The 19,378-nt window shown below is 55.4% G+C and overlaps 6 protein-coding genes across 6 annotated transcripts; 4 read left to right on the top strand and 2 right to left on the bottom strand.

Annotated features, from left to right (window-relative positions):
• Positions 1 to 12: 12 nt before the first annotated feature.
• EI97DRAFT_133334 (chromosome segregation protein-like protein) lies at positions 13 to 3,057 on the bottom strand. Its single transcript, XM_033793138.1, has 4 exons — positions 2,877 to 3,057; positions 2,663 to 2,820; positions 2,459 to 2,610; positions 13 to 2,404 (listed from the first exon to the last, which is right to left on the bottom strand). Exons 1-4 carry the CDS (start codon positions 2,911 to 2,913, stop codon positions 136 to 138), a joined length of 2,616 nt encoding a protein of 871 aa, XP_033651835.1. The 5' UTR covers positions 2,914 to 3,057; the 3' UTR covers positions 13 to 135.
• A 592-nt stretch (positions 3,058 to 3,649) lies between these two features.
• Positions 3,650 to 4,092, top strand: EI97DRAFT_460412 (uncharacterized protein; the record flags this gene model as incomplete). Its single annotated transcript, XM_033801112.1, has 3 exons — positions 3,650 to 3,802; positions 3,853 to 3,859; positions 3,917 to 4,092. 3 exons carry the CDS (start codon positions 3,650 to 3,652, stop codon positions 4,090 to 4,092), a joined length of 336 nt encoding a protein of 111 aa, XP_033651834.1.
• Positions 4,093 to 4,980: 888 nt separating this feature from the next.
• On the top strand, positions 4,981 to 5,801 carry EI97DRAFT_133260 (uncharacterized protein). Its single transcript, XM_033793137.1, has one exon. The coding sequence runs from the start codon at positions 5,226 to 5,228 to the stop codon at positions 5,673 to 5,675; it is 450 nt and encodes a 149-aa protein (XP_033651833.1). The 5' UTR covers positions 4,981 to 5,225; the 3' UTR covers positions 5,676 to 5,801.
• A 1,214-nt stretch (positions 5,802 to 7,015) lies between these two features.
• Positions 7,016 to 14,119, top strand: EI97DRAFT_435380 (glutamate synthase). Its single transcript, XM_033798849.1, has 6 exons — positions 7,016 to 7,155; positions 7,206 to 7,509; positions 7,565 to 7,605; positions 7,661 to 12,516; positions 12,574 to 13,742; positions 13,799 to 14,119. The coding sequence occupies exons 2-6, from the start codon at positions 7,322 to 7,324 to the stop codon at positions 13,962 to 13,964; spliced, it is 6,420 nt and encodes a 2,139-aa protein (XP_033651832.1). The 5' UTR covers positions 7,016 to 7,155; positions 7,206 to 7,321; the 3' UTR covers positions 13,965 to 14,119.
• A 252-nt stretch (positions 14,120 to 14,371) lies between these two features.
• Positions 14,372 to 15,907, top strand: EI97DRAFT_435378 (uncharacterized protein). The gene is made up of 3 exons (XM_033798848.1): positions 14,372 to 14,510; positions 14,615 to 15,059; positions 15,303 to 15,907. The coding sequence occupies exons 1-3, from the start codon at positions 14,500 to 14,502 to the stop codon at positions 15,507 to 15,509; spliced, it is 663 nt and encodes a 220-aa protein (XP_033651831.1). The 5' UTR covers positions 14,372 to 14,499; the 3' UTR covers positions 15,510 to 15,907.
• Positions 15,908 to 16,217: 310 nt separating this feature from the next.
• EI97DRAFT_435377 (uncharacterized protein) lies at positions 16,218 to 19,293 on the bottom strand. Its single transcript, XM_033798847.1, has 4 exons — positions 19,172 to 19,293; positions 18,223 to 19,101; positions 17,497 to 18,171; positions 16,218 to 17,445 (listed from the first exon to the last, which is right to left on the bottom strand). Exons 1-4 carry the CDS (start codon positions 19,237 to 19,239, stop codon positions 16,530 to 16,532), a joined length of 2,538 nt encoding a protein of 845 aa, XP_033651830.1. The 5' UTR covers positions 19,240 to 19,293; the 3' UTR covers positions 16,218 to 16,529.
• Positions 19,294 to 19,378: the final 85 nt, after the last annotated feature.

Here is a 19,378-nt window from a genome sequence, read left to right as displayed (position 1 = left end):
AGTATCCGACGAGCTGTTGCCCGAGTGTGCGCACCCCAATATAAACTAGTCAAAACATCCCCTGTTGTAGTCCGTCTGCTATTCAAGAACCATTCATTAATTCATTACCCATTCAAAACCTAAACTATCACCTATCTACTCGAGCTCCTCATCCCCAGCATCCAGCCCCACGGCCCTCCTCTCGGCCAACTCTGCAATCTTCTCCCTCAACACCTCCCTCCCATACCTCGTCGCCACCTTCATGGCCAAATCCAACATCTTGCCATTAGAATCACGCATCAGCTTCACAATCTCGAACGCCTTCATCCCGCGGTCCTCGCCCGCCAGGCACTCCAGGCCCAGCATCTGGAGGAGCGTGCGATCGATGGTGACTTCGAGTTGCGCTAGAGCTGCCTTCTGCGTCTGCGTGGGACGCGTGTGGGACAGTGTAGACAGGAGCTGCGTGTGCAATGTGGAAGTGAGGATGTGCGTGTGTTCGAGGGCGGTGACCTCGTCGCCCGCCTCCTTCTTCTTCCTACTACTTCCCCCTCCTCCCTCCTCATCGTCCGAGTCTTCATCCATGGCATCGACGTCCCTTTCGCCATCCTCGGCGTCCTTGGGCCCCGTGATGGGCATCTGGAAGTCGAATTCCGACAGGATGGGGCGCGGGAAATACGGGTGCTTCTCCTGGCCCTTGAGGATGATGCAGTGGAAGCGATGGTTGGCCACGGCGACGGGCCAGTACGATTCCTGCTTGCCTCCCGCGGCTAGGCGGGGGAGGAGCGCGGTGTCGAGCAGGGGCACCCAGCGGGCTTGACCGGGTGTGCGCCAGTGCAGGAGCGTGAGGAGCACGCCTGTCGAGTCGTAGATGTAGGGGTCCCCTTCTGCGGAGAAGAAGACGGAGGAGAGTGTCGAGCCGGGGGTCAGGGCGACGATGTCTTCGGTTTGGAATAACTCGTCCCTCTTTACGTTTTCAATCGTGTACAACAGCGTACAGGTGCCGTCGCTGGAAACAGGGCCGTTGCCAATGGTGAGGACGTAGTCGCGCCATGCCGCGCAGGTTACTGCCGGAGACGCCTTTTGCCGATACACGCGCAGGGGGATGCCGTAGAGCGTGTAGACGCGAACGTAAATTGAGGAAGTGAGGGCCACGATGTAGCTGTCACTCAGAGCCAAGGCGGTGACGGATTCGCCCTTTGGAAGACTTGTACGCCAGTCCGCTCGCGTGGTCCACGTTTCGTGGGGACGGTAGTAAATCATTGCGGGTTGGTTATTCTCTTTCGAAGGCGGGCACGAGAAGAGAGTGCCATGCTCGTTCAGGCAGGCTTTATCGTATTGAAAGGGGTCGGTGAAGTGGAAGTCGCGGTGGAATTCGCGGTCGTAGAATTCCACGGTGACGGTATTGTGTGTGGATTCTTGGGAGACGGTCCAGACGAAGCCGGTGAGGTTGAGGCAGAGGTAGCGGCGGTTGCCGCGCCAGGGGGTGCTGCCCGGTTGGAAGGCTTCGTGGGGCTGGGGACGCAGGTATGATGAAGTGTAGGTCCGCCTTTTACCGGATGGCGAGTGTATGTTTAGGTGGTCATTCGTACGTTTGCCGTTGCCGTTGATGGCAGGGGCGTAACCTGCACCGTCGTCGTCGACAACGAAGTCGTCCAGGCCGTCCTCGGAAAGGGCATCATCAGGGCCGAGAATGTCATCGAGGGAGTCGGGAGTTCTCGCTCGTCGATGCCGGCGCTCTGGAAGATCGATTCGAGCGCCGTTCTGCGGCTTGGTCGCGTTCCCTATCGACCCTTCTGACGGATCATGTAAGAATGGCGCTGGTTGGACGGGTTTCGCAAGGAGAGCGACGTGCTCAGCTGGAACTATGTCTGTGTGTATGAACAGCTCTCCGTCGTTGTTCGTGTATGAGAGGATGTTTTCTGCAGGATGCCACGCCATGGCCAGCACGGTGGCTTTTAGGTCGTCCAACTTCTTTACCAGCTCCTGCGTCTTCGTATCCCATAGGCACAAGCTCAGGTCGCTCGAAGTGGTAGCCAGCAGCCCTCCATTAGGCGACCATGCAGCAGCGGTGATATCGCCTGAATGACCAGTTTTGAATGCTCGTTGAAGCTCCCAATCACTGGACATGACCTGGATATCGCGTCCGGCGGTGGGTGCGCCGAAAGCTCTTCCGTCAGGATGCCACAAGACTTTTGCACTCGCCTCTGCGTCGGATTCCAGGCTCTTAATCAATCCGCCCACCTTTTTGATCATATTTGGCTCTTCGGAGCTGAGAGAATACATGTATATGTTGCCGTCAGTGCATGAGACAGCAAGGCGGGATCCGCTGAGGTCGAAGGCGACGTGTTTTACAGCTCGGCCTTGTTCACGAAGGTATTGGACTTGGGTCATGTCCTTGGTGTTGACCACCTTGACTACGATCTCACTGTCTGTAATCAGTTTCCATCATTTTGCGACGCAGACGAGTGAGAAGGCGTACTCGCTAGCAACAGCGACCCAGTTGCCGTCCGGGCTTAATGCCACATCTCTTACTGGCAGAGATGTTCTCACGAGGATTTCGTCCAGTTTGTTGGTCTCCAACGAGTACTTGCATACCGTCCCATCTTCTGAGCCGGCGATGAAGAAGCCATTCTAGAGATACTTGTCAACATGGGCCTAGTTTATCCTGCGATGGCATACATACGCCAGCGACAATAGCCGTATTATTCTCCTGGCAGTCGTCGACCGTAACGGGTTCGTCGGTGGATCCGGTAGTGAAGATACGGCAAAAGTTATCGACTCCGACGGTAATGAGTTGCTTTCCATTAGGCGTATAGGCCAAATAGGTTGAGCCTGGTGTGTCTACAATCGTCTAGTCAGTGAGATGCAGGCTTGAAGAAGTCATTCACAGCACTCACGGGCCGGCCGGCTGCGGATCCGCTGTCCGGAAGCCATTGTGTGGGAATTCTATGTCTTGAGGTCTCAGTCTGGCGAACTGATCGCGATGCGCGTGTTTCGACGCGTCGTGTCGGTCAAAATGTGTGGCCCATGCGCTTATCGATAACGGCATCTCTTCCATGCCCCGCCGCTTGGAGTCCATCCACAACGGTCTCGAGCGCAAGCGCACTCACTACCTAGAATTGGCCTCCAATAACCCTTAGGATATGCTTAGAGTCTCTACTACTGCCGAGGGGTGTCTCTCTAATTCCCTGATTTACTCCGCAGCTGCTGTTGTTGTATGTCATGGGAAAAGCTTTACCAAGCAAGCATAGCTCCGAGCAACTATCGCAGGAGGGCAGAGCGGTTGGTGAGAGATTTCACAAGCTGCACCATTTTCAGTACAGGACCGGCAACGTGATCTGGTCTGCTCAGATGAATGAACTTGCGCGACTGCGACCGCTAGGCGACGTTTCATGGATTTTTTTTGCTGTATTCACGTCTCACGACATGTTCTATACACGGTTGATTTAGAGGTTGTTGCTCGGTCAACCATTCCGTTTGTAGCTAGCGTCGTTTTACAACGCGACAAGCATGTCGGCTCGCCCGCGATTTGAAAAGGTGCCATCAACCCTCTTCTCACCTCCACTCGCAAACACACACCCACGAGCGCCCTCTCTCAATTCTTGCAATCGCCCAGCCGCGCATCACTTACACCCGCTCCAAACGAATCGCGCAGATCACACCTTCAACAATGACTGTCCAAGACGACCACCAGATGGGAGGAGTGGAGGAGACCAATACTGCCGCCGACAAGGGCAAGGGCAAAGCTCCCAACCCGCCTGCGGAGCCACAAGTCGAGGAGGAGGACGACTCCAGCGAGGAATCTGGCGCAGAGGAACCCGAGGTACGTGTAGCGACATGTTTGTTGGCGCAATTCACTAAGTGGGATAACAGGTCGAAAGTATGCGCTCCGTTGCCACTGCGGGAAAGTGACCTGTTACTGACCTGGAAACCACAGTCGAGGAGGTAGAGGATGAGGATGCCATGGACGAGATCGACACCAGCAATGTTTTGCCCAGCCGTACGCGTGGTAAGACCATCGACTATGCGAAGGCGGCCGAGGAGCTCGGCGAGGAGGACGACGACGAGGACGATGACGAGGACTTCCAAGGTGACGATGCTATGGAGGAATAAAACGTCGCTTTCCTATTTCAGGTGAGCGAGGGTGGTTTCCGTATGTCGGGCTCAATCGCTGAAGAAAGGGCAGTCCTAGAGTCTCATAATGATGCGGCTATCCATGGATCGCCTATGACGGCTCATCAATAGGGTTTTCGCTTCAGGGAAGATGGTGACTTGCATACGCACAGCAAGCAATGGCATGGGACATGGGAGTCTTGGCGTGGTCGTCTTGAAGATGGTTGGTTGCCGCGGGGCTGAAGGCTGTTGTCCGCAACTCGCGTACAACGCCTCAGGATACGTATCCTACCACATGCACATCGAATTCAACTCTTTAGAGGGTTACGAATAAATACTCATGATATCATCACAGTGCCTGTTGCCACGCTAGGCGTACGAATTGCTCTGTGTGTGTTTGTGTGTGTCGGCCATGCTTCTTGGTGCCTTTCCCTGCGAGACGCAATTGTACCTTCCTACAATAGAGCCTGGAGGCGGTGCCTACCATTACTGGAAATCCAGGGTCCAGCGGTGCATAAACAATCGCCAAGGCCGAGACTCTTGAAGAACCGCCGCGACCCAGACGATCCTGGTTCTCTTCTTCAACTTTCCGGCTCACAGTCAACTTCGCTGGGAGGCACACAATCCTTCCCAACAGTATCATGGCCCCACGCAGCGACACTGTTTCTCAAATGTTCTCGGATGGACCGCATGCTGCCGTCTATCAGCAGTGATCGAAAGTCTGGCACGGATCGGTGTTCCGCATGGAGCGGACAGCAACTCAAGGTGGAGCAATGGGCTGAGGTTCACAGGCAGAAAGGGCAAAAATGAAAAGGTGAGAAAAGCGCAGCACGATCACGCGAGCAGCACTGGCATATATTCTCTTTCTGGAAGAGATGGTTTGCCCGAGTATGGTCTGCAAGATGGCACAGCAGCTACGAGTTGCACATGCGATGTGACGGACAGGTCGCTTCGGCTGCTTGTTGGTTATTGCCTCTCCTGCCACGGGCTCTCGAGGGCGGTTCAGAGGACAGGTTACATTGGACGTTTGCGTGGGGAGAGGTGCGAAACTACCCTGGAGTATCCGTTGCAATTTCCATGAAGCTCTCCAAGAAGGCGATATCGGCGGGTTGAGGTGTTGGGGTGGAGGGAACATGGACGGGCGTTCTCGTGACTCATGGAAACATCAGACGAGGTTCACCCGCGTTGCTAGCGACGACTTTGTTCCGGTATTTTCCGAGGGTCCAGCGTGGAAAAGGACGAACATGTCTGGCGTAGCCCACGTACGGAGTGGCGGTCCTCTTGCGAGCGGTCAACGACGTGTCCTGCTGGCGCGAGCAAAGCGAGAAAACAAAGTCATCTGTCGAGACGTGGAGGTGTGCAGCTTTTTGAGAGCTGCGCACAACAAGCAAGAGACTGGAGCATCAGCACAGGGATTTCTCCGAAGCTCCGGGCATCGTTGTCACATGCGTCGCTGCAGGCGCAAAGTGTCTCGCTGGAGAATATGGGACATTTTTTTGTACTCTCCAAAACCTGGCTCTATGACGCCGCGGCGCATCGGCTGGCTGGGGGTTCAACTGATAAGGAGTTCACGGTTGAGATGACCACGCCGAATTACAGGAGAGCAACCACAAAGCAGTGGCGGGACACGAGAGTCCGAAGCAATTGAGCCAATGCGAGGCAACGGGATTACAGCAGCCAGGCCGTGTTTGGCCTGCCGGCGTACGCGGGTGGGACGGATGGCGGCGAGAGGGCACAGACCCTCCAGGGAGCGGCAATCTTGTGGTGGAGCGCCCAGCCCAGAGGAAAAGAGGAAAACAGCACCTTTGTGGACGACCGCCCACGCGCCGAGCGAATGGCAGTCCTCCGAAGTCGCAGAGGAGATCTGGGAAGACAAGGCAAGCTTCCCTCCGCCCCGCCCCTAACGCCCCTAACGTGTGGCGGAAAAGGCCCAAGCCCCCGGTCGCATCCATGCTGTGGTTCTGTCCCTGCCAGCGTGCGCCGTGCCATCCCCGTCACTGCATGGCACCGTGGGGTAAAAGGCCGGCCAAAACATCCAGCAACAGGAACGCAGGCACGCAAACCCACATCCTTCCAACCCTACACCGGAGGTACTCTTTGCCGTCGCCCCCGAGTCCAATACGCCATTGGCCTTCGCCTACCAGCAGACAACGGGAATCCACGAGGGAGAAAAGACGGAAAGACAACAAAGAGTGGGTTGACATGTGCCGTTTTGGGGAATCCCCGCCTGCATTGCACCACTTCGATAATGAACAGTAAAGTAGTCCAAGACTTCTCTGCAGCGAGTCCAGCACGATTGGCAGTGTGGAAATCCGCACGCGGCATGCCTGTGGCCTGAAGCCCGTCCAGGCAAAAAGCGGTACATAATTGGTAGACGTACGGAGTAGTTTGAGTGAGAGACCCAGACCTAGCGCTGTGGTGAAATTTCCTGAACCCCACCCACCGCCTCCCTCTGCCTGGGCCCCCTCCAAGGGTCCGACCCTCCCCTCAAAAACCTCCCATACCCCTTCGCTCATCCGACCCTCTCTCTTCCCTCCCACTCTCGCCCTCTCTCTCTCCCTCGACGCTTCCTGCCTGCCTGCCTGCCTGCCTGCCTGCCTCTGAGCGTGCCCGTGAGCCAGCCCAATTCACCACCTTGCCTACAGCACCTCCGCAGAGTAAGTCCCGTCTTCTCCGCTGCCCTCCTAGCACAAGACAATTCCTTCCGCCTGCGCTGTGACCGAAGTCGACATGGTCGATATGGGCCTGCATACGCCTTTCCCGCATCTCCTCCATACAAATCATGGCAACCCCGCGTTGCCCCCAATCGCCTAGCATCTTATCAGCACGGCCGTGCGCTCTGCCCCGCTATCAGCGCTGCATACCACTTTGCACAGCGTCATGAGCAGGATTGCCTTGGAGACGGAGAAGGGACGAGGTGATGGGCAACTTCGTCACCTTGCCAGAAGCCGGACGTGAGAGTCGATATACCGCTGTCGAACCTTTCGCCACAACACTTCCTCTTCCCTCGCCTGATCGGCCTGCGCGACCTTTGCACGTCAATTGCCTAGCTCCCACTCACTGGTCGCTGCACCAAGTACTCCCACCAATTCGCTGCTAACTTTCGCTCACAGTCCAGCATCCGGCAGCGAGCCTCAGTCAAGCCCTCGAGCGACCATAGATCTCGATCCTTGAAACCCATATCCCGAACCGTTCCGCTACAAAAAACCTTCGGCCTTCCGCCGATATAATGGTTCGGGTCTCGTTCGCCGAAGATACAAAACTGCCCCAGGATACAGTGATTGAGGAGGAGCAACCCTCCGTGTTTGCCTACCAAGATGGCCCGGAGAACAAGTCTTGGGCGGGCACCCTCCCCTTGAAGCAGGGTCTCTATGATCCCGAGCTCGAGAAGGATGCTTGTGGTGTCGGTTTTGCTGCGTAAGTAGTCAAGCGCAAAGCTGCGCAGCTGATCATTTGGGTTGACAATCGATAGCCACATTAAGGGTAAGGCAAGCCACAAGATCATCTCCGATGGTAAGCCTCGACCAACGAGAGTTTGCCTATATATCGTTCTAACCATATTATTCAGCTAAATCGCTTCTTTGCAACATGACCCATCGAGGTGCCGTGGGCTCGGATGCTCGTGATGGAGACGGCGCTGGTGTCATGACCTCCATTCCACACAAGTTCTTCGTGAAGGAGTTCGCAAAGACCCAGGGTTTCACCCTCCCACTGCAGGGTCAATACGCGACCGGTAACCTGTTCTTCAAGCCCGACGCGCAGATTCTGGAGGAGAGCAAGAGCTTGTTCGAGGATGTGGCAGATCAGCTAGGGTTGAGGGTCCTTGGATGGCGTGAAGTCCCAAGAGACTCTACGCTTTTGGGTCCTGCTGCTCTGTCCCGCGAGCCCGCCATCCTTCAGCCGTTCGTCGTTTTGAGGGAGGCTTACGGAGACGGCAAGGAGCCCAAGCCAGACTTTGACCAGCTGTATGATGGTGCCTACTTTGAGCGGCAGCTGTACGTGCTCCGGAAACGGTCTACACACGTGCTTGGCCTTCACAACTGGTTCTACATTTGCTCCTTGAGCAACAAGAACATTGTCTACAAGGGTCAGCTGGCTCCCGTGCAGGTATACGAATACTACTATGATCTTGTCTCGGTGGACTACGAGGGCCACTTCGCTTTGGTGCACTCCCGTTTCTCCACCAACACATTCCCCTCCTGGGACCGCGCTCAGCCCCTCCGGTGGGCAGCCCACAACGGTGAAATCAACACGCTGCGTGGAAACAAGAACTGGATGCGTGCGCGAGAAGGCGTCATGAAGTCGGAGCTCTTCGGTGACGAGCTGAACCTGCTATACCCCATCATCGAGGATGGTGGCTCCGATTCCGCTGCTTTCGACAACGTTTTGGAACTTCTTACCATCAACGGAGTCTTGTCGCTGCCCGAAGCCGTCATGCTCATGGTTCCTGAAGCATGGCAGGGCAACCAGCTCATGGATCCCGCCAAGCAGGCCTTCTACGAGTGGGCTGCATGCATGATGGAGCCTTGGGATGGACCCGCGCTCTTCACTTTCTCCGACGGCCGCTACTGCGGTGCCAACCTCGACCGAAATGGTCTGCGTCCCTGCCGTTACTACGTCACGGATGACGACCGCATCGTCTGTGCATCTGAAGTCGGTACCATCTCCATCGAACCTGAACGCGTTGTGCAGAAGGGTCGGTTGCAGCCCGGTCGCATGCTTCTTGTCGACACCCTTGCTGGACGCATCGTGGACGATACCGAGCTGAAGCAGAAGGTCGCCGAGCGCCAGGACTTCCGTTCCTGGATTGACAAGAATCTCCTAACCCTTCCCAAGATAGTTGAGCAGGTGACTGAGAAGGGCGTCGACATCGGCCACACTGTGTCAGAGACGCGTGTTCAGGAAGACCCCCGCCTCCGTGCTTTTGGATACTCGCTCGAGCAGGTCAGCCTGCTTCTGGGGCCCATGGCTGCCGACTCCAAGGAAGCCCTGGGCTCCATGGGCAACGACGCTCCTCTGGCTTGCCTGTCCAACCAGCCACGCTTGCTCTATGAGTACTTCCGTCAGCTGTTCGCACAGGTCACCAACCCTCCTATCGATCCCATCCGTGAGGCAGTTGTCATGTCCCTGGAAGCATATGTGGGCCCACAAGGTAATCTTCTTGAGATGGACGAGAGCCAGGCCCACAGGTTGCTGCTACCTTCGCCGGTTCTGTCCATTGAGGAGTTCAACGCCTTGAACAACACCGCCACCGTACATCCCGATTGGACCGTGAAGACGATCGATATTACCTTCCCCAAGAAGGAAGGCATCGAGGGATATATGGCTGCTCTCGACCGGATCTGTGATGCTGCCACCGAAGGCGTCAACAATGGCGACAACATCCTCGTCCTCTCCGACCGCGCCACATGCGCCGACCGCGTGCCTGTATCTGCTCTCCTGGCCACGGGTATGGTCCACCACCATCTTGTGCGCAACAAGTGGCGATCACAGGTCGCCCTCTTTGTCGAGACTGCGGAGGCCCGCGAGGTCCACCACATGTGCGTGCTTGTCGGTTACGGAGCCGATGCCATCTGCCCGTACCTTGCAATCGAGTGTATCCTGAAGATGCACCGCGAGGGTCTCATACGCAAGAAGCTTACTCCTCAGCAACTCATCGACAACTACAAGCATTCTTGCGACGGTGGTATCCTCAAGGTCATGAGCAAGATGGGCATCTCCACGCTGCAGTCCTACAAGGGTGCCCAGATCTTCGAAGCCCTTGGTATCGACGACAGTGTTGTTGATCGCTGCTTTGCTGGAACTGCCTCCCGCGTCAAGGGTATGACCTTCGAGCTCATTGCTCAAGACGCTTTCGCTCTGCATGAGAAGGGTTATCCCACTCGCCCGATTGTCGAGATCCCCGGTCTCGCCGAGACTGGCGAGTACCATTGGCGTGATGGTGGAGAAGCGCACATCAACGACCCCACGGCCATCGCCAACATCCAGGATGCTGTTCGCACCAAGAACGACAAGTCCTATGAGGCCTACTCCATGACCGAATACGAGCGTATCAAGGACTGCACACTCCGTGGTCTCCTGGATTTCAACTTCGAGGACCGTACGCCTATTCCCATCGACCAAGTTGAGCCTTGGACTGAGATCGTCCGCCGCTTCGTGACTGGTGCCATGTCCTACGGCTCTATCTCTATGGAGTCGCACTCTACCCTTGCCATTGCCATGAACCGTCTTGGAGGCAAGTCCAACACTGGTGAGGGTGGTGAAGACCCTGAGCGAAGTCAGGTCATGGAGAACGGAGACACCATGCGCTCTGCCATCAAGCAGATTGCATCTGGTCGCTTCGGTGTCACCAGCGCCTACCTTGCTGATGCTGATGAGCTCCAGATCAAGATGGCCCAGGGTGCTAAGCCCGGAGAGGGTGGTGAGCTGCCTGGCCACAAGGTCTCTCAGTCTATCGCTAAGACCAGGCATTCCACCCCTGGTGTCGGTCTGATCAGCCCTCCCCCTCACCACGACATTTACTCCATCGAGGATCTGAAGCAATTGATCTACGACCTCAAGTGCTCCAACCCGCGTGCCCGCGTCTCCGTCAAGCTCGTCTCCGAGACCGGTGTCGGTATCGTCGCCTCTGGTGTTGCCAAAGCTAAAGCAGACCATATCCTCATATCTGGCCACGACGGCGGCACCGGCGCTTCTCGATGGACTGGTATCAAGTACGCCGGTCTTCCTTGGGAACTGGGTCTTGCCGAGACTCACCAGACGCTTGTGCTCAACGATCTCCGTGGTCGTGTCATCGTCCAGACGGATGGGCAAATCCGCACTGGACGCGATGTTGCGATTGCCTGTTTGCTCGGTGCCGAGGAATGGGGCTTTGCGACCACCCCTCTGATCGCTATGGGATGTATCATGATGCGGAAATGCCACTTAAACACTTGCCCTGTTGGCATTGCAACCCAGGACCCTGAACTGCGCAAGAAGTTCGAAGGTACCCCCGAGCATGTCATCAACTTCTTCTACTACATTGCCAACGAGCTCCGCTCCATCATGGCTAAGCTTGGCTTCCGTACCATCAACGAGATGGTCGGCCGCTGCGAGGTCCTCAAGATTCGTGATGACCTCCGCACTGCTAAGACGGAGAACATCGACCTCTCCCTGATTTTGACTCCAGCACACACTCTCCGACCTGGCGTTGCCACTTTCAACGTTCGCAAGCAAGACCACCGTCTCCATGTTCGCCTCGACAACAAACTCATCGCTGAGTCCGAACTTGCTCTGGAGAAGGGATTGCCAGCTCGTATTGAGTGCGATGTGGTCAACACTGACCGTGCTCTGGGTGCCACTCTTTCCTACCAGGTCAGCAGAAGGTATGGCGAGGCGGGTCTGCCTCAGGATACGATCCACGCCAATATTCGCGGCTCCGCTGGTCAGTCTTTCGGAGCTTATCTTGCACCCGGTATCACTCTTGAACTGGAGGGTGACGCGAACGACTACGTCGGCAAGGGTCTGTCTGGTGGTCGCCTCATCATCTACCCGCCTCGCACAGCCGTCTTCAAGGCCGAGGAGAACATCCTCATCGGTAACACCTGCTTGTACGGTGCCACCAGCGGTACTTGCTTCTTCCGTGGTATCGCTGCCGAGCGTTTCGCCGTCCGTAACTCCGGCGCCACTGCCGTCGTTGAAGGTGTTGGAGACCACGGTTGTGAGTACATGACTGGTGGGCGAGTTGTTGTTCTCGGATCGACTGGACGCAACTTCGCTGCTGGTATGTCTGGTGGTATTGCCTACGTTCTCGACATGCATCACGACTTCGAGCAGAAGGTCAACCAGGAGATGGTTGAGCTTAGCGGCATCGAGGATCCTCAGGAAATCGCCTTCGTCCGTGGACTCATTGAGGACCATCATCACTACACCGGCTCAGAGCTCGCCGCGCGTGTTCTCAATGACTTCACTCGTGCGCTGTCGCGATTCGTTAAGGTCATGCCAACAGACTACAAGCGCGTGCTGCAGGAAGAGGCTGCCAAGAAGGCCGAGGCAAAGAAGAAGGAGTATCCTCTCCCCATCCTCCCCGGAAACGCCGTCCGCGAGCTGCACGAGGACTCGCGCCAGGCTCAGGAAAAGAAGGAGAAGAAGAAGGTCGACCTTCTGGACATGGAAGACAGCATCACCGATGCCAAGGCAGAGAAGAAGAAGGCTCTCGTGCTCGACAAGACTCGTGGCTTCAAGCTCTACCAGCGCCGATCCGAGAAGTACCGTAACCCCAAGACCCGTACGCGCGACTGGCAAGAGCTCTCGCAGCGTTTGAACGAGGATGAGCTGAAGTATCAGACCGCTCGTTGCATGGACTGCGGTGTGCCCTTCTGTCAATCGGATACTGGCTGCCCCATCAGCAACATCATTCCCAAATGGAATGAGCTGCTTTTCCAAGTAGGTGTTTTTTTCTGCAAATTACTGCCGAACGCATACTGACGACTCGTCTCACAGGGTCAGTGGAGGGATGCTCTCAACCGCCTTCTCATGACCAACAACTTCCCCGAGTTCACTGGCCGTGTCTGCCCCGCTCCCTGCGAGGGTGCCTGTGTGTTGGGTATCAACGAGGACCCTGTTGGTATCAAGTCCATTGAGTGCGCCATTATTGACCGCGGTTTCGAAATGGGCTGGATGGTCCCATCGCCGCCCCAGGTCCGCTCCGGAAAGAAGGTCGCCATCATTGGCTCCGGTCCTGCCGGTCTCGCGGCCGCTGACCAGCTGAACAAGGTCGGCCACAGTGTCACTGTCTACGAGCGCGCTGACCGCATTGGTGGTCTCTTGATGTACGGCATTCCCAACATGAAGCTCGACAAGAAGGTTGTGCAACGTCGTGTCGACTTCATGGCGGCCGAGGGTATCAAGTTCGTCACCAACGTCGCTGTTGGTGAGGAGGGTCAGCCAACCCTGGATTCTCTGCGTGCGGAGAACGATGCCGTTGTGCTTGCCACTGGTGCGACTGTCGCCCGTGACCTGCCCATCCCCAACCGCAGCCTTAACGGTATTCACTTCGCCATGGAGTTCTTGCACAAGAACACGAAGTCGTTGCTCGACTCTAATCTTGCCGACGAGGCCTACATCTCCGCGAAGGGCAAGCACGTTGTTGTCATTGGTGGTGGTGATACCGGCAATGATTGCATCGGCACGTCTGTCCGCCACGGCGCCCTCTCAGTTGTCAACTTTGAACTGCTCCCGCAGCCGCCGCCTGAGCGTGCCCGTGACAACCCCTGGCCTCAGTGGCCCCGTATCTACCGCGTCGACTACGGCCACTCTGAGGTCAAGACGCACATGGGCAAGGATCCTCGCGAGTACTGTGTCATGTCCAAGGATTTCGTGGATGATGGCAACGGCAACGTGAAGGGTATCAATACCGTCCGTGTTGAATGGACCAAGTCTGCCACCGGCGGTTGGGACATGAAGCAGGTGGAGGGCAGCGAGCAGTTCTTCCCTGCGGATCTTGTGCTCCTTTCCATGGGTTTCTTGGGCCCAGAGGAGCGCGTGTTGGGTGGCTCTATTGAGCGCGATCCGCGCAAGAACGTCAAGACTCCTCCAGGACACTACAACACCAACCTGGATGGTGTCTTTGCTGCAGGAGATTGCCGTCGCGGCCAGTCCCTGATTGTCTGGTATGTCTTTTGACCCGAAGGAATGTACGTACACAGTGTATACTAACGAACATTAGGGGTATCAACGAAGGTCGCCAATGCGCCCGCGATGTCGACGCCTACCTCACCGGCGTGCCTTCCTCCCTCCCCGTCACTGGCGGTATCGTCAAAGCCACACCTTACGAGGCTCTGAAGCTTGGCGGTACCACTTCCGACCTCGCGGCCGTCGCCGTCGCGGCCTAAATCCCATTTCCTTTCTATGCACTAACGGAGTTGGTTGTAGAAATGGTCCACGAGAAACGCACGATTGGCATAGTTTCACGATACAATTTGGCACAAGATTTGTTTTCCTCCTATCCGTCCTTGTGAGTCTTGAGATACCTTTGTTCATGATGGAGCATTGTAGATTATGTTTTGTTCGGGTTTGGTTATATAAGTAAATACAGTTCCAGTACTCTTGGGTACTTCGATACTCTGTTCAACTGTTCCATGCTGTGATTCGATGTTGCGTACGTCTGAAAATTGAAGTCGTCTTGAACCTCAATCTTGTCGACAAAACAAGCATCGCCAAGCTTTCACGCACGTGCCATCCAAATCGGAGTTCCCCAGTCGTAAACGCCGACGTGTTCCCTCAGAATATCTCTAGATACCAACTGCATCATGTACCTCCGACGACACTTTGTCGCCCAAGCACGGAAGCAGCGATAACAAGCGCATACCAGCATTGTCGGTCCTGGATTTCTCATTTGAATGAGCGGCATATAGCTCTCTATTAACCATGTCAAATAGGTATACTCATCTATCTCTTTACCCATGACCTTTCTTGCCTCCAAGAAAATCCCCGTTCCCTGAAACCCACAGCTATCAAGCTAGCACGACTGACCGCTCGATAGATTCGGCCGCGACTCGTCCTCGCGCCCCTCCCACAATTCCCTCTTTTCCTCGTACCCGGACTCGACTGCCTCGCGCAACCGCTCCGCCTCTCCAAGCAAATACGCCAAAAAGTCGCCGGCTACGTACGGTTTTGCGGCCCCCTCGGCGGCATCGCCGTCACGGTCGCCTGCGTTTGGGGGAACGTATAGTGGATCCGGTTCTGGTGGTTATGGCGCAGGCGCAGGTGCAGGTCCGGCGTTTTCCGCGTACCCTGGGTATGCATCTGGTGCTGGCAATGGGTACGCGAATGGGAATGGGATAGGAGGCAGCGGTCCAGCACCGGGGTTCCGCACCGCGACACCGAATTCGCGGGGCCAGTATAGTGCGGCCGTGCTCGAGGAGCTGGAGAGCCAGAACGAAGAGCAGGTGGGCGTTTTGGTGGGCAAGGTGCGGGAGTTGAAAAATGTGCGTTTACAATCCTCTTTTCCCCTGGTTTTGTTTTGTTTGGATTGGGGATTGGATGGGGTGGGATAGTGCTGGGAGAGGAGGAGGGGGGAATGAAAGACGCTTCCTCCTTTCCCCCTCTCTGTCTCAACCCTTTCCAGTTTCCTTCCCGTCTCCTCCTCCCCGTCTCTTCGCTCCTCTCTCCTCCAAACACCCTCCTTATCCTCCCCTATGACTCCTTTACTAACTCCTGCCGCGTTTTAGCTCACCCACCTCATCGGCGACGAGATCCGCAGCTCCTCGGCCCTCGCCGACAAGATGAACGACCAGTTTGAGCGCTCCCGCGCCCGCCTGCGCGGCACCATGACGCGCATGCTGCGCATGGCCGAGCGCACGGGCGTCGGCTGGAAGGTCTGGTTGATCTTCTTTGCGTGCGTCGTTTTGCTGTTATGGTGGGTGTGGCTGTTTTGAGATTTATGGACCGCGAGTGAGACACTGGAAGAGACGAGAAGGGGTAAGGAGGGGAGACGAAGGAAGGGGAGACATGAAGGGGTGAGGAAGGAGAAGGGGTGCGGAGAGGGGTTGTATAAACTCTTTTTCTTTGGGGTAAGGCACTGGTTGGGTGCAGGGGCGCCGTCATGGGCATGACTTGATAGAAGGTCTAACGGTGTTTTGGCGTTTCGAAGCAATAGGCGCGCTTTGCATATGCGCGGATGCGGTTTCGCTTGTTTACTTTTATTTATTTTCACATCGTACATATTGACCTTGGGGGATACCATTTGAGCATTGCAAAGAACACATAGTATGGTCTACATGCACTGCTCAGCGTGGACTCGCGCTTCACAATGAGGATACACTTGCAGAATAGATGAGTGGTGTACAAATACGTACATCTTACGACTACAAAACGATTCTTACGAGACTAACCGACCCATAGTATCAGAACGTACCACGAACTGCAGCCACTAAGCAGTAACTTTCCTTGTTCCAGCAAGCAACGCCTCCAGATTCTGCCCAATTATTTACAGAGCGTGGAAACGCGTTTGGGAGCCTACTGCCCTCTTTTCACGTCCGACTGAACAACAACCCCCTGTACTTCCAATCCAAGTTGGAATACGTATTTCGAGAAATCCAATTGGCTATATTCTAGTTATGCCACCTAGGGCACGGTGTTTTAAGGCTGGCTACTACACATGGAGGGAGGCGCTGAAAGGGCCAACTACCGCCTCTGTTCACATCCGACTGAACACCCCCCTGCACGTCCTCTGTACTGCTGTTTTCCACATCTAATTTAAACAGCTAGCAGGGCAGCAATATAGGAGGTCCTGCAATTAGCTTTGTATTATACCTCTACGTATAGTAGTATATTTAAAAAGAAAACTCTACCTATTGCATTATTAAGTTGTAGCTAGTTAGCTTGTGCTAGGTAGGCAATTCCACCTACAGAGGAATTGCAGCCGGATGTTCAGTCGGACGTGCAAAGCCGCAGTACTAATACTCCCCCTCCAAAATCTTCTTCAGCACCTTCGCCTCCATCTCCCACCCCTCGACCCTCTCCTGCCCCCTCTGCACCCGGTCCATCAACCACTCAATCCTCCCCGCCAACTTGGCCGGCCGCCCATTCTTCCCGTACAACTCCGCCAATCGCACCAACTCCCCCTCCGCCTTCTCAATCACCTCCGTCTCCGTCTTCGTCAAGTCTGCCAAAATCGCCAGGTCCAAACGCGCATGCAGCACTTTATCCTGCGTCAGACGTTTGAACGCAGAGTGATAGACCGGTTTCCCGGGTTTGATTGTCGAAGGACGACCGGTGTGGTTGGACACAATGGAAATGAGTTCCGCCTGCTCGAGGGCCCGTAGTACCTTCTCCCCACCCTTTTTATACGTATCGTCCAGTAGAACCTCGTTGTACCGCAATGACCCCTTCTTCGCGAGCCGCTTGATCAGCAGCCACGCCTGCTCCGTGGTCCAGCCGCGGCCGCTGTTGGAGTCCCCGCCGTCCGTACCAAATATGTACATTTTCAGAATCTCCGAGGCGGATTGGTCGATGATTTCGCCGACGGCTTTGTGCGGCGTTTCGCCCGTCTTGATTCTTCGGGCGAGGAATTCGAGATCGGTCAGTCGTCCACCAAGAAGCTCGATGCAGCTATCCAATTCTGCTAAATCCGGGCGTGTTTGGCTGAGCCGTCGTTTGGGCGTTCCTTCGTCCTCCTTCGAAGAGGACTCAGGATCGTCCGCATCGAGGTGCGTGATGACGAATCTTTTGGCAACTTCGGGGCTGCAGTCTGAGAGGGAGATTTGGCGGAATACGCGGTCGGGCAGGGCTTTGGAGAGCGGTTTGCTGAAGGAGATGTCGCTGGTCAGGAAGATTACGTGGGCGACGTTCGCCGTCGTGAGGCGTGCGGCCCTGAACATTGTCAGTGATGTCTCTTGCGCGATGGTGGAGTCGCGCACTTACCATTCGGCAATCTTGTCGTAGACAATGCCTCCCTCATGGCTCTTGTGCAGGAAGTTGTCGACCACAACCACAGGTCTCCGCTCCGGATGAGCTTCCAGCCATTCATCGTCGGCGAGCTGAGCATCCTTGTCATCTTTTCGTCGACTTTCCAGGGCAATCTGCCGCAGTGCTGTGGCCGTGTTGTTGAATATTTTGCTGAGTTGGGAATCAAGGGTTTCTGAGAAACCGGTCTTGACTCCAGTTGCACCTTGAGCAGCCATGTCAATCATCCCGCTCATGCTGTTCATCCAGGAGAACACGGGTTTGTAGCCCACAGCCGCCGCAGTAGCATTGATCGTAGGCCCATCGCCTCTCGCATCCTGTATAGGCTTACAATCGATGATGAGCTTATACTTCTTATCCTTGAGGGCCTGGTTGATGACCAGCTCTCGTTTCCCGGTACCGCGTGGCCCTTGCACGATTATGAAAGTGTCCGCTGTTTCCATGAGCCACGTTTGTATCTGCTCAATGTTGGCTTTGCGGTCGTCCCAGACGGCTTCCATGCCGGCGTCTTCGTCGTCTTTGCGGTGCCAGGGAATGATGTCTGTGGCGTAGCCTTTGATCCATTTGTAGAACTTATTGTCGCCGATGTGCAAGGCTCGCGTTATGTGCATTTTGATGAAGAACGTGCGGATTCTACATGCCTATGTCAGCAGTAGGCCACAGGCTCAGGAGAGAGGGCCTTACGGATCAAATATGGCGACGGTGATACCGGCCACCAGAGCAGCAACCAAGGGAATAACAATCCTCGGGTGGTTCACCAACCAGTCACGGATCCAATGGGCCTTGATTTTTCGCTCATACGACAATCTAAGCACAGTACCCTTCTTGCCGCCTCCTTCCGCCTCCGTCACCAGATAACCATGCATACAATTCTTCGCCATAGTCGCCCTCGGAATCGTAGCAAAATCCAAATACGCATATCTCGGCACAATCTTCGAATCTGGGGGCTGCGTCTGGATGTCCCCCAGTTTTCCATACGGCCGGAAGAAAGCATAGAGCTGCTCCTGAGACATTTCCACTGCCTCGGCGCCGGGTTCGGAAGGGATGAATTCCACCTTGAGACGGGACGTAGGAAACCGGAAGAGGTCTTCCAGCCAGGGGCGGCCTTTGACGAGTCCGGCTCGCATTTTGCGTATAGGACTCCACCATGGCTTCACGTTTTCTTCTTCCAGATAGCGTCGAATTACTTTCTCGACTTCAGATACGGGCGTGGCATCGTCATAACTAAACTTGACATAGGCTCCACCTTCCTTGATCCGGGGGATAGTCCTGGACACCTTGATGCGGATGTTGTACTTGGAGCTGGCTTTCTGGATGATCTGCTCGGGATCCCCGCCCGTGCCTCTTGGTCCTATTAGATGGTTCAGCCAGGGGGGTAGTTTCTCCTGCGCGACGAAGGGTATTCGCAGTAACTTCTGAAGTCGTAAGGGAAAGACATTGTCGAAGAATAGGATTCCTTCGTTGGGCCCTGCGCTGATATGGCCCGTTTTGACATCCTCGGTAGAAGTTGATGAACATCGTGATTTGACTACAGTATAGCTCTTCAAAGGTGTACATGGAATCCTATTATCCGTCAACCCACATTCTGCAACCCTTCTTTCCCTTCCGCTTCTTGATTATGACTGTAGCCTACCTCGGCGAGATAAGATAGATCCCACTTCTACTTGCGACAGCAAGCCGCAGCGTTGTTGGGTAGAGCATATTGCTGTTTCAGACACACTGCTATTGGTACATCGTGGTCCTGTCGAATCGTCTCATGGTGACGATACCCTCTTCCAGGATGCATGGTATCGCTGTGAGATCGTGAACGTTCGTTTGGTCGTCGCGCTTGTGACGTAAT

This window comes from Westerdykella ornata (assembly GCF_010094085.1).
Source record: "Westerdykella ornata strain CBS 379.55 unplaced genomic scaffold EI97scaffold_21, whole genome shotgun sequence".
Taxonomy (NCBI): Eukaryota; Fungi; Ascomycota; class Dothideomycetes; order Pleosporales; family Sporormiaceae; genus Westerdykella; species Westerdykella ornata.
Note: the sequence above shows the minus strand (reverse complement) of the source record. Positions and strands in the feature narration are given on the sequence as shown.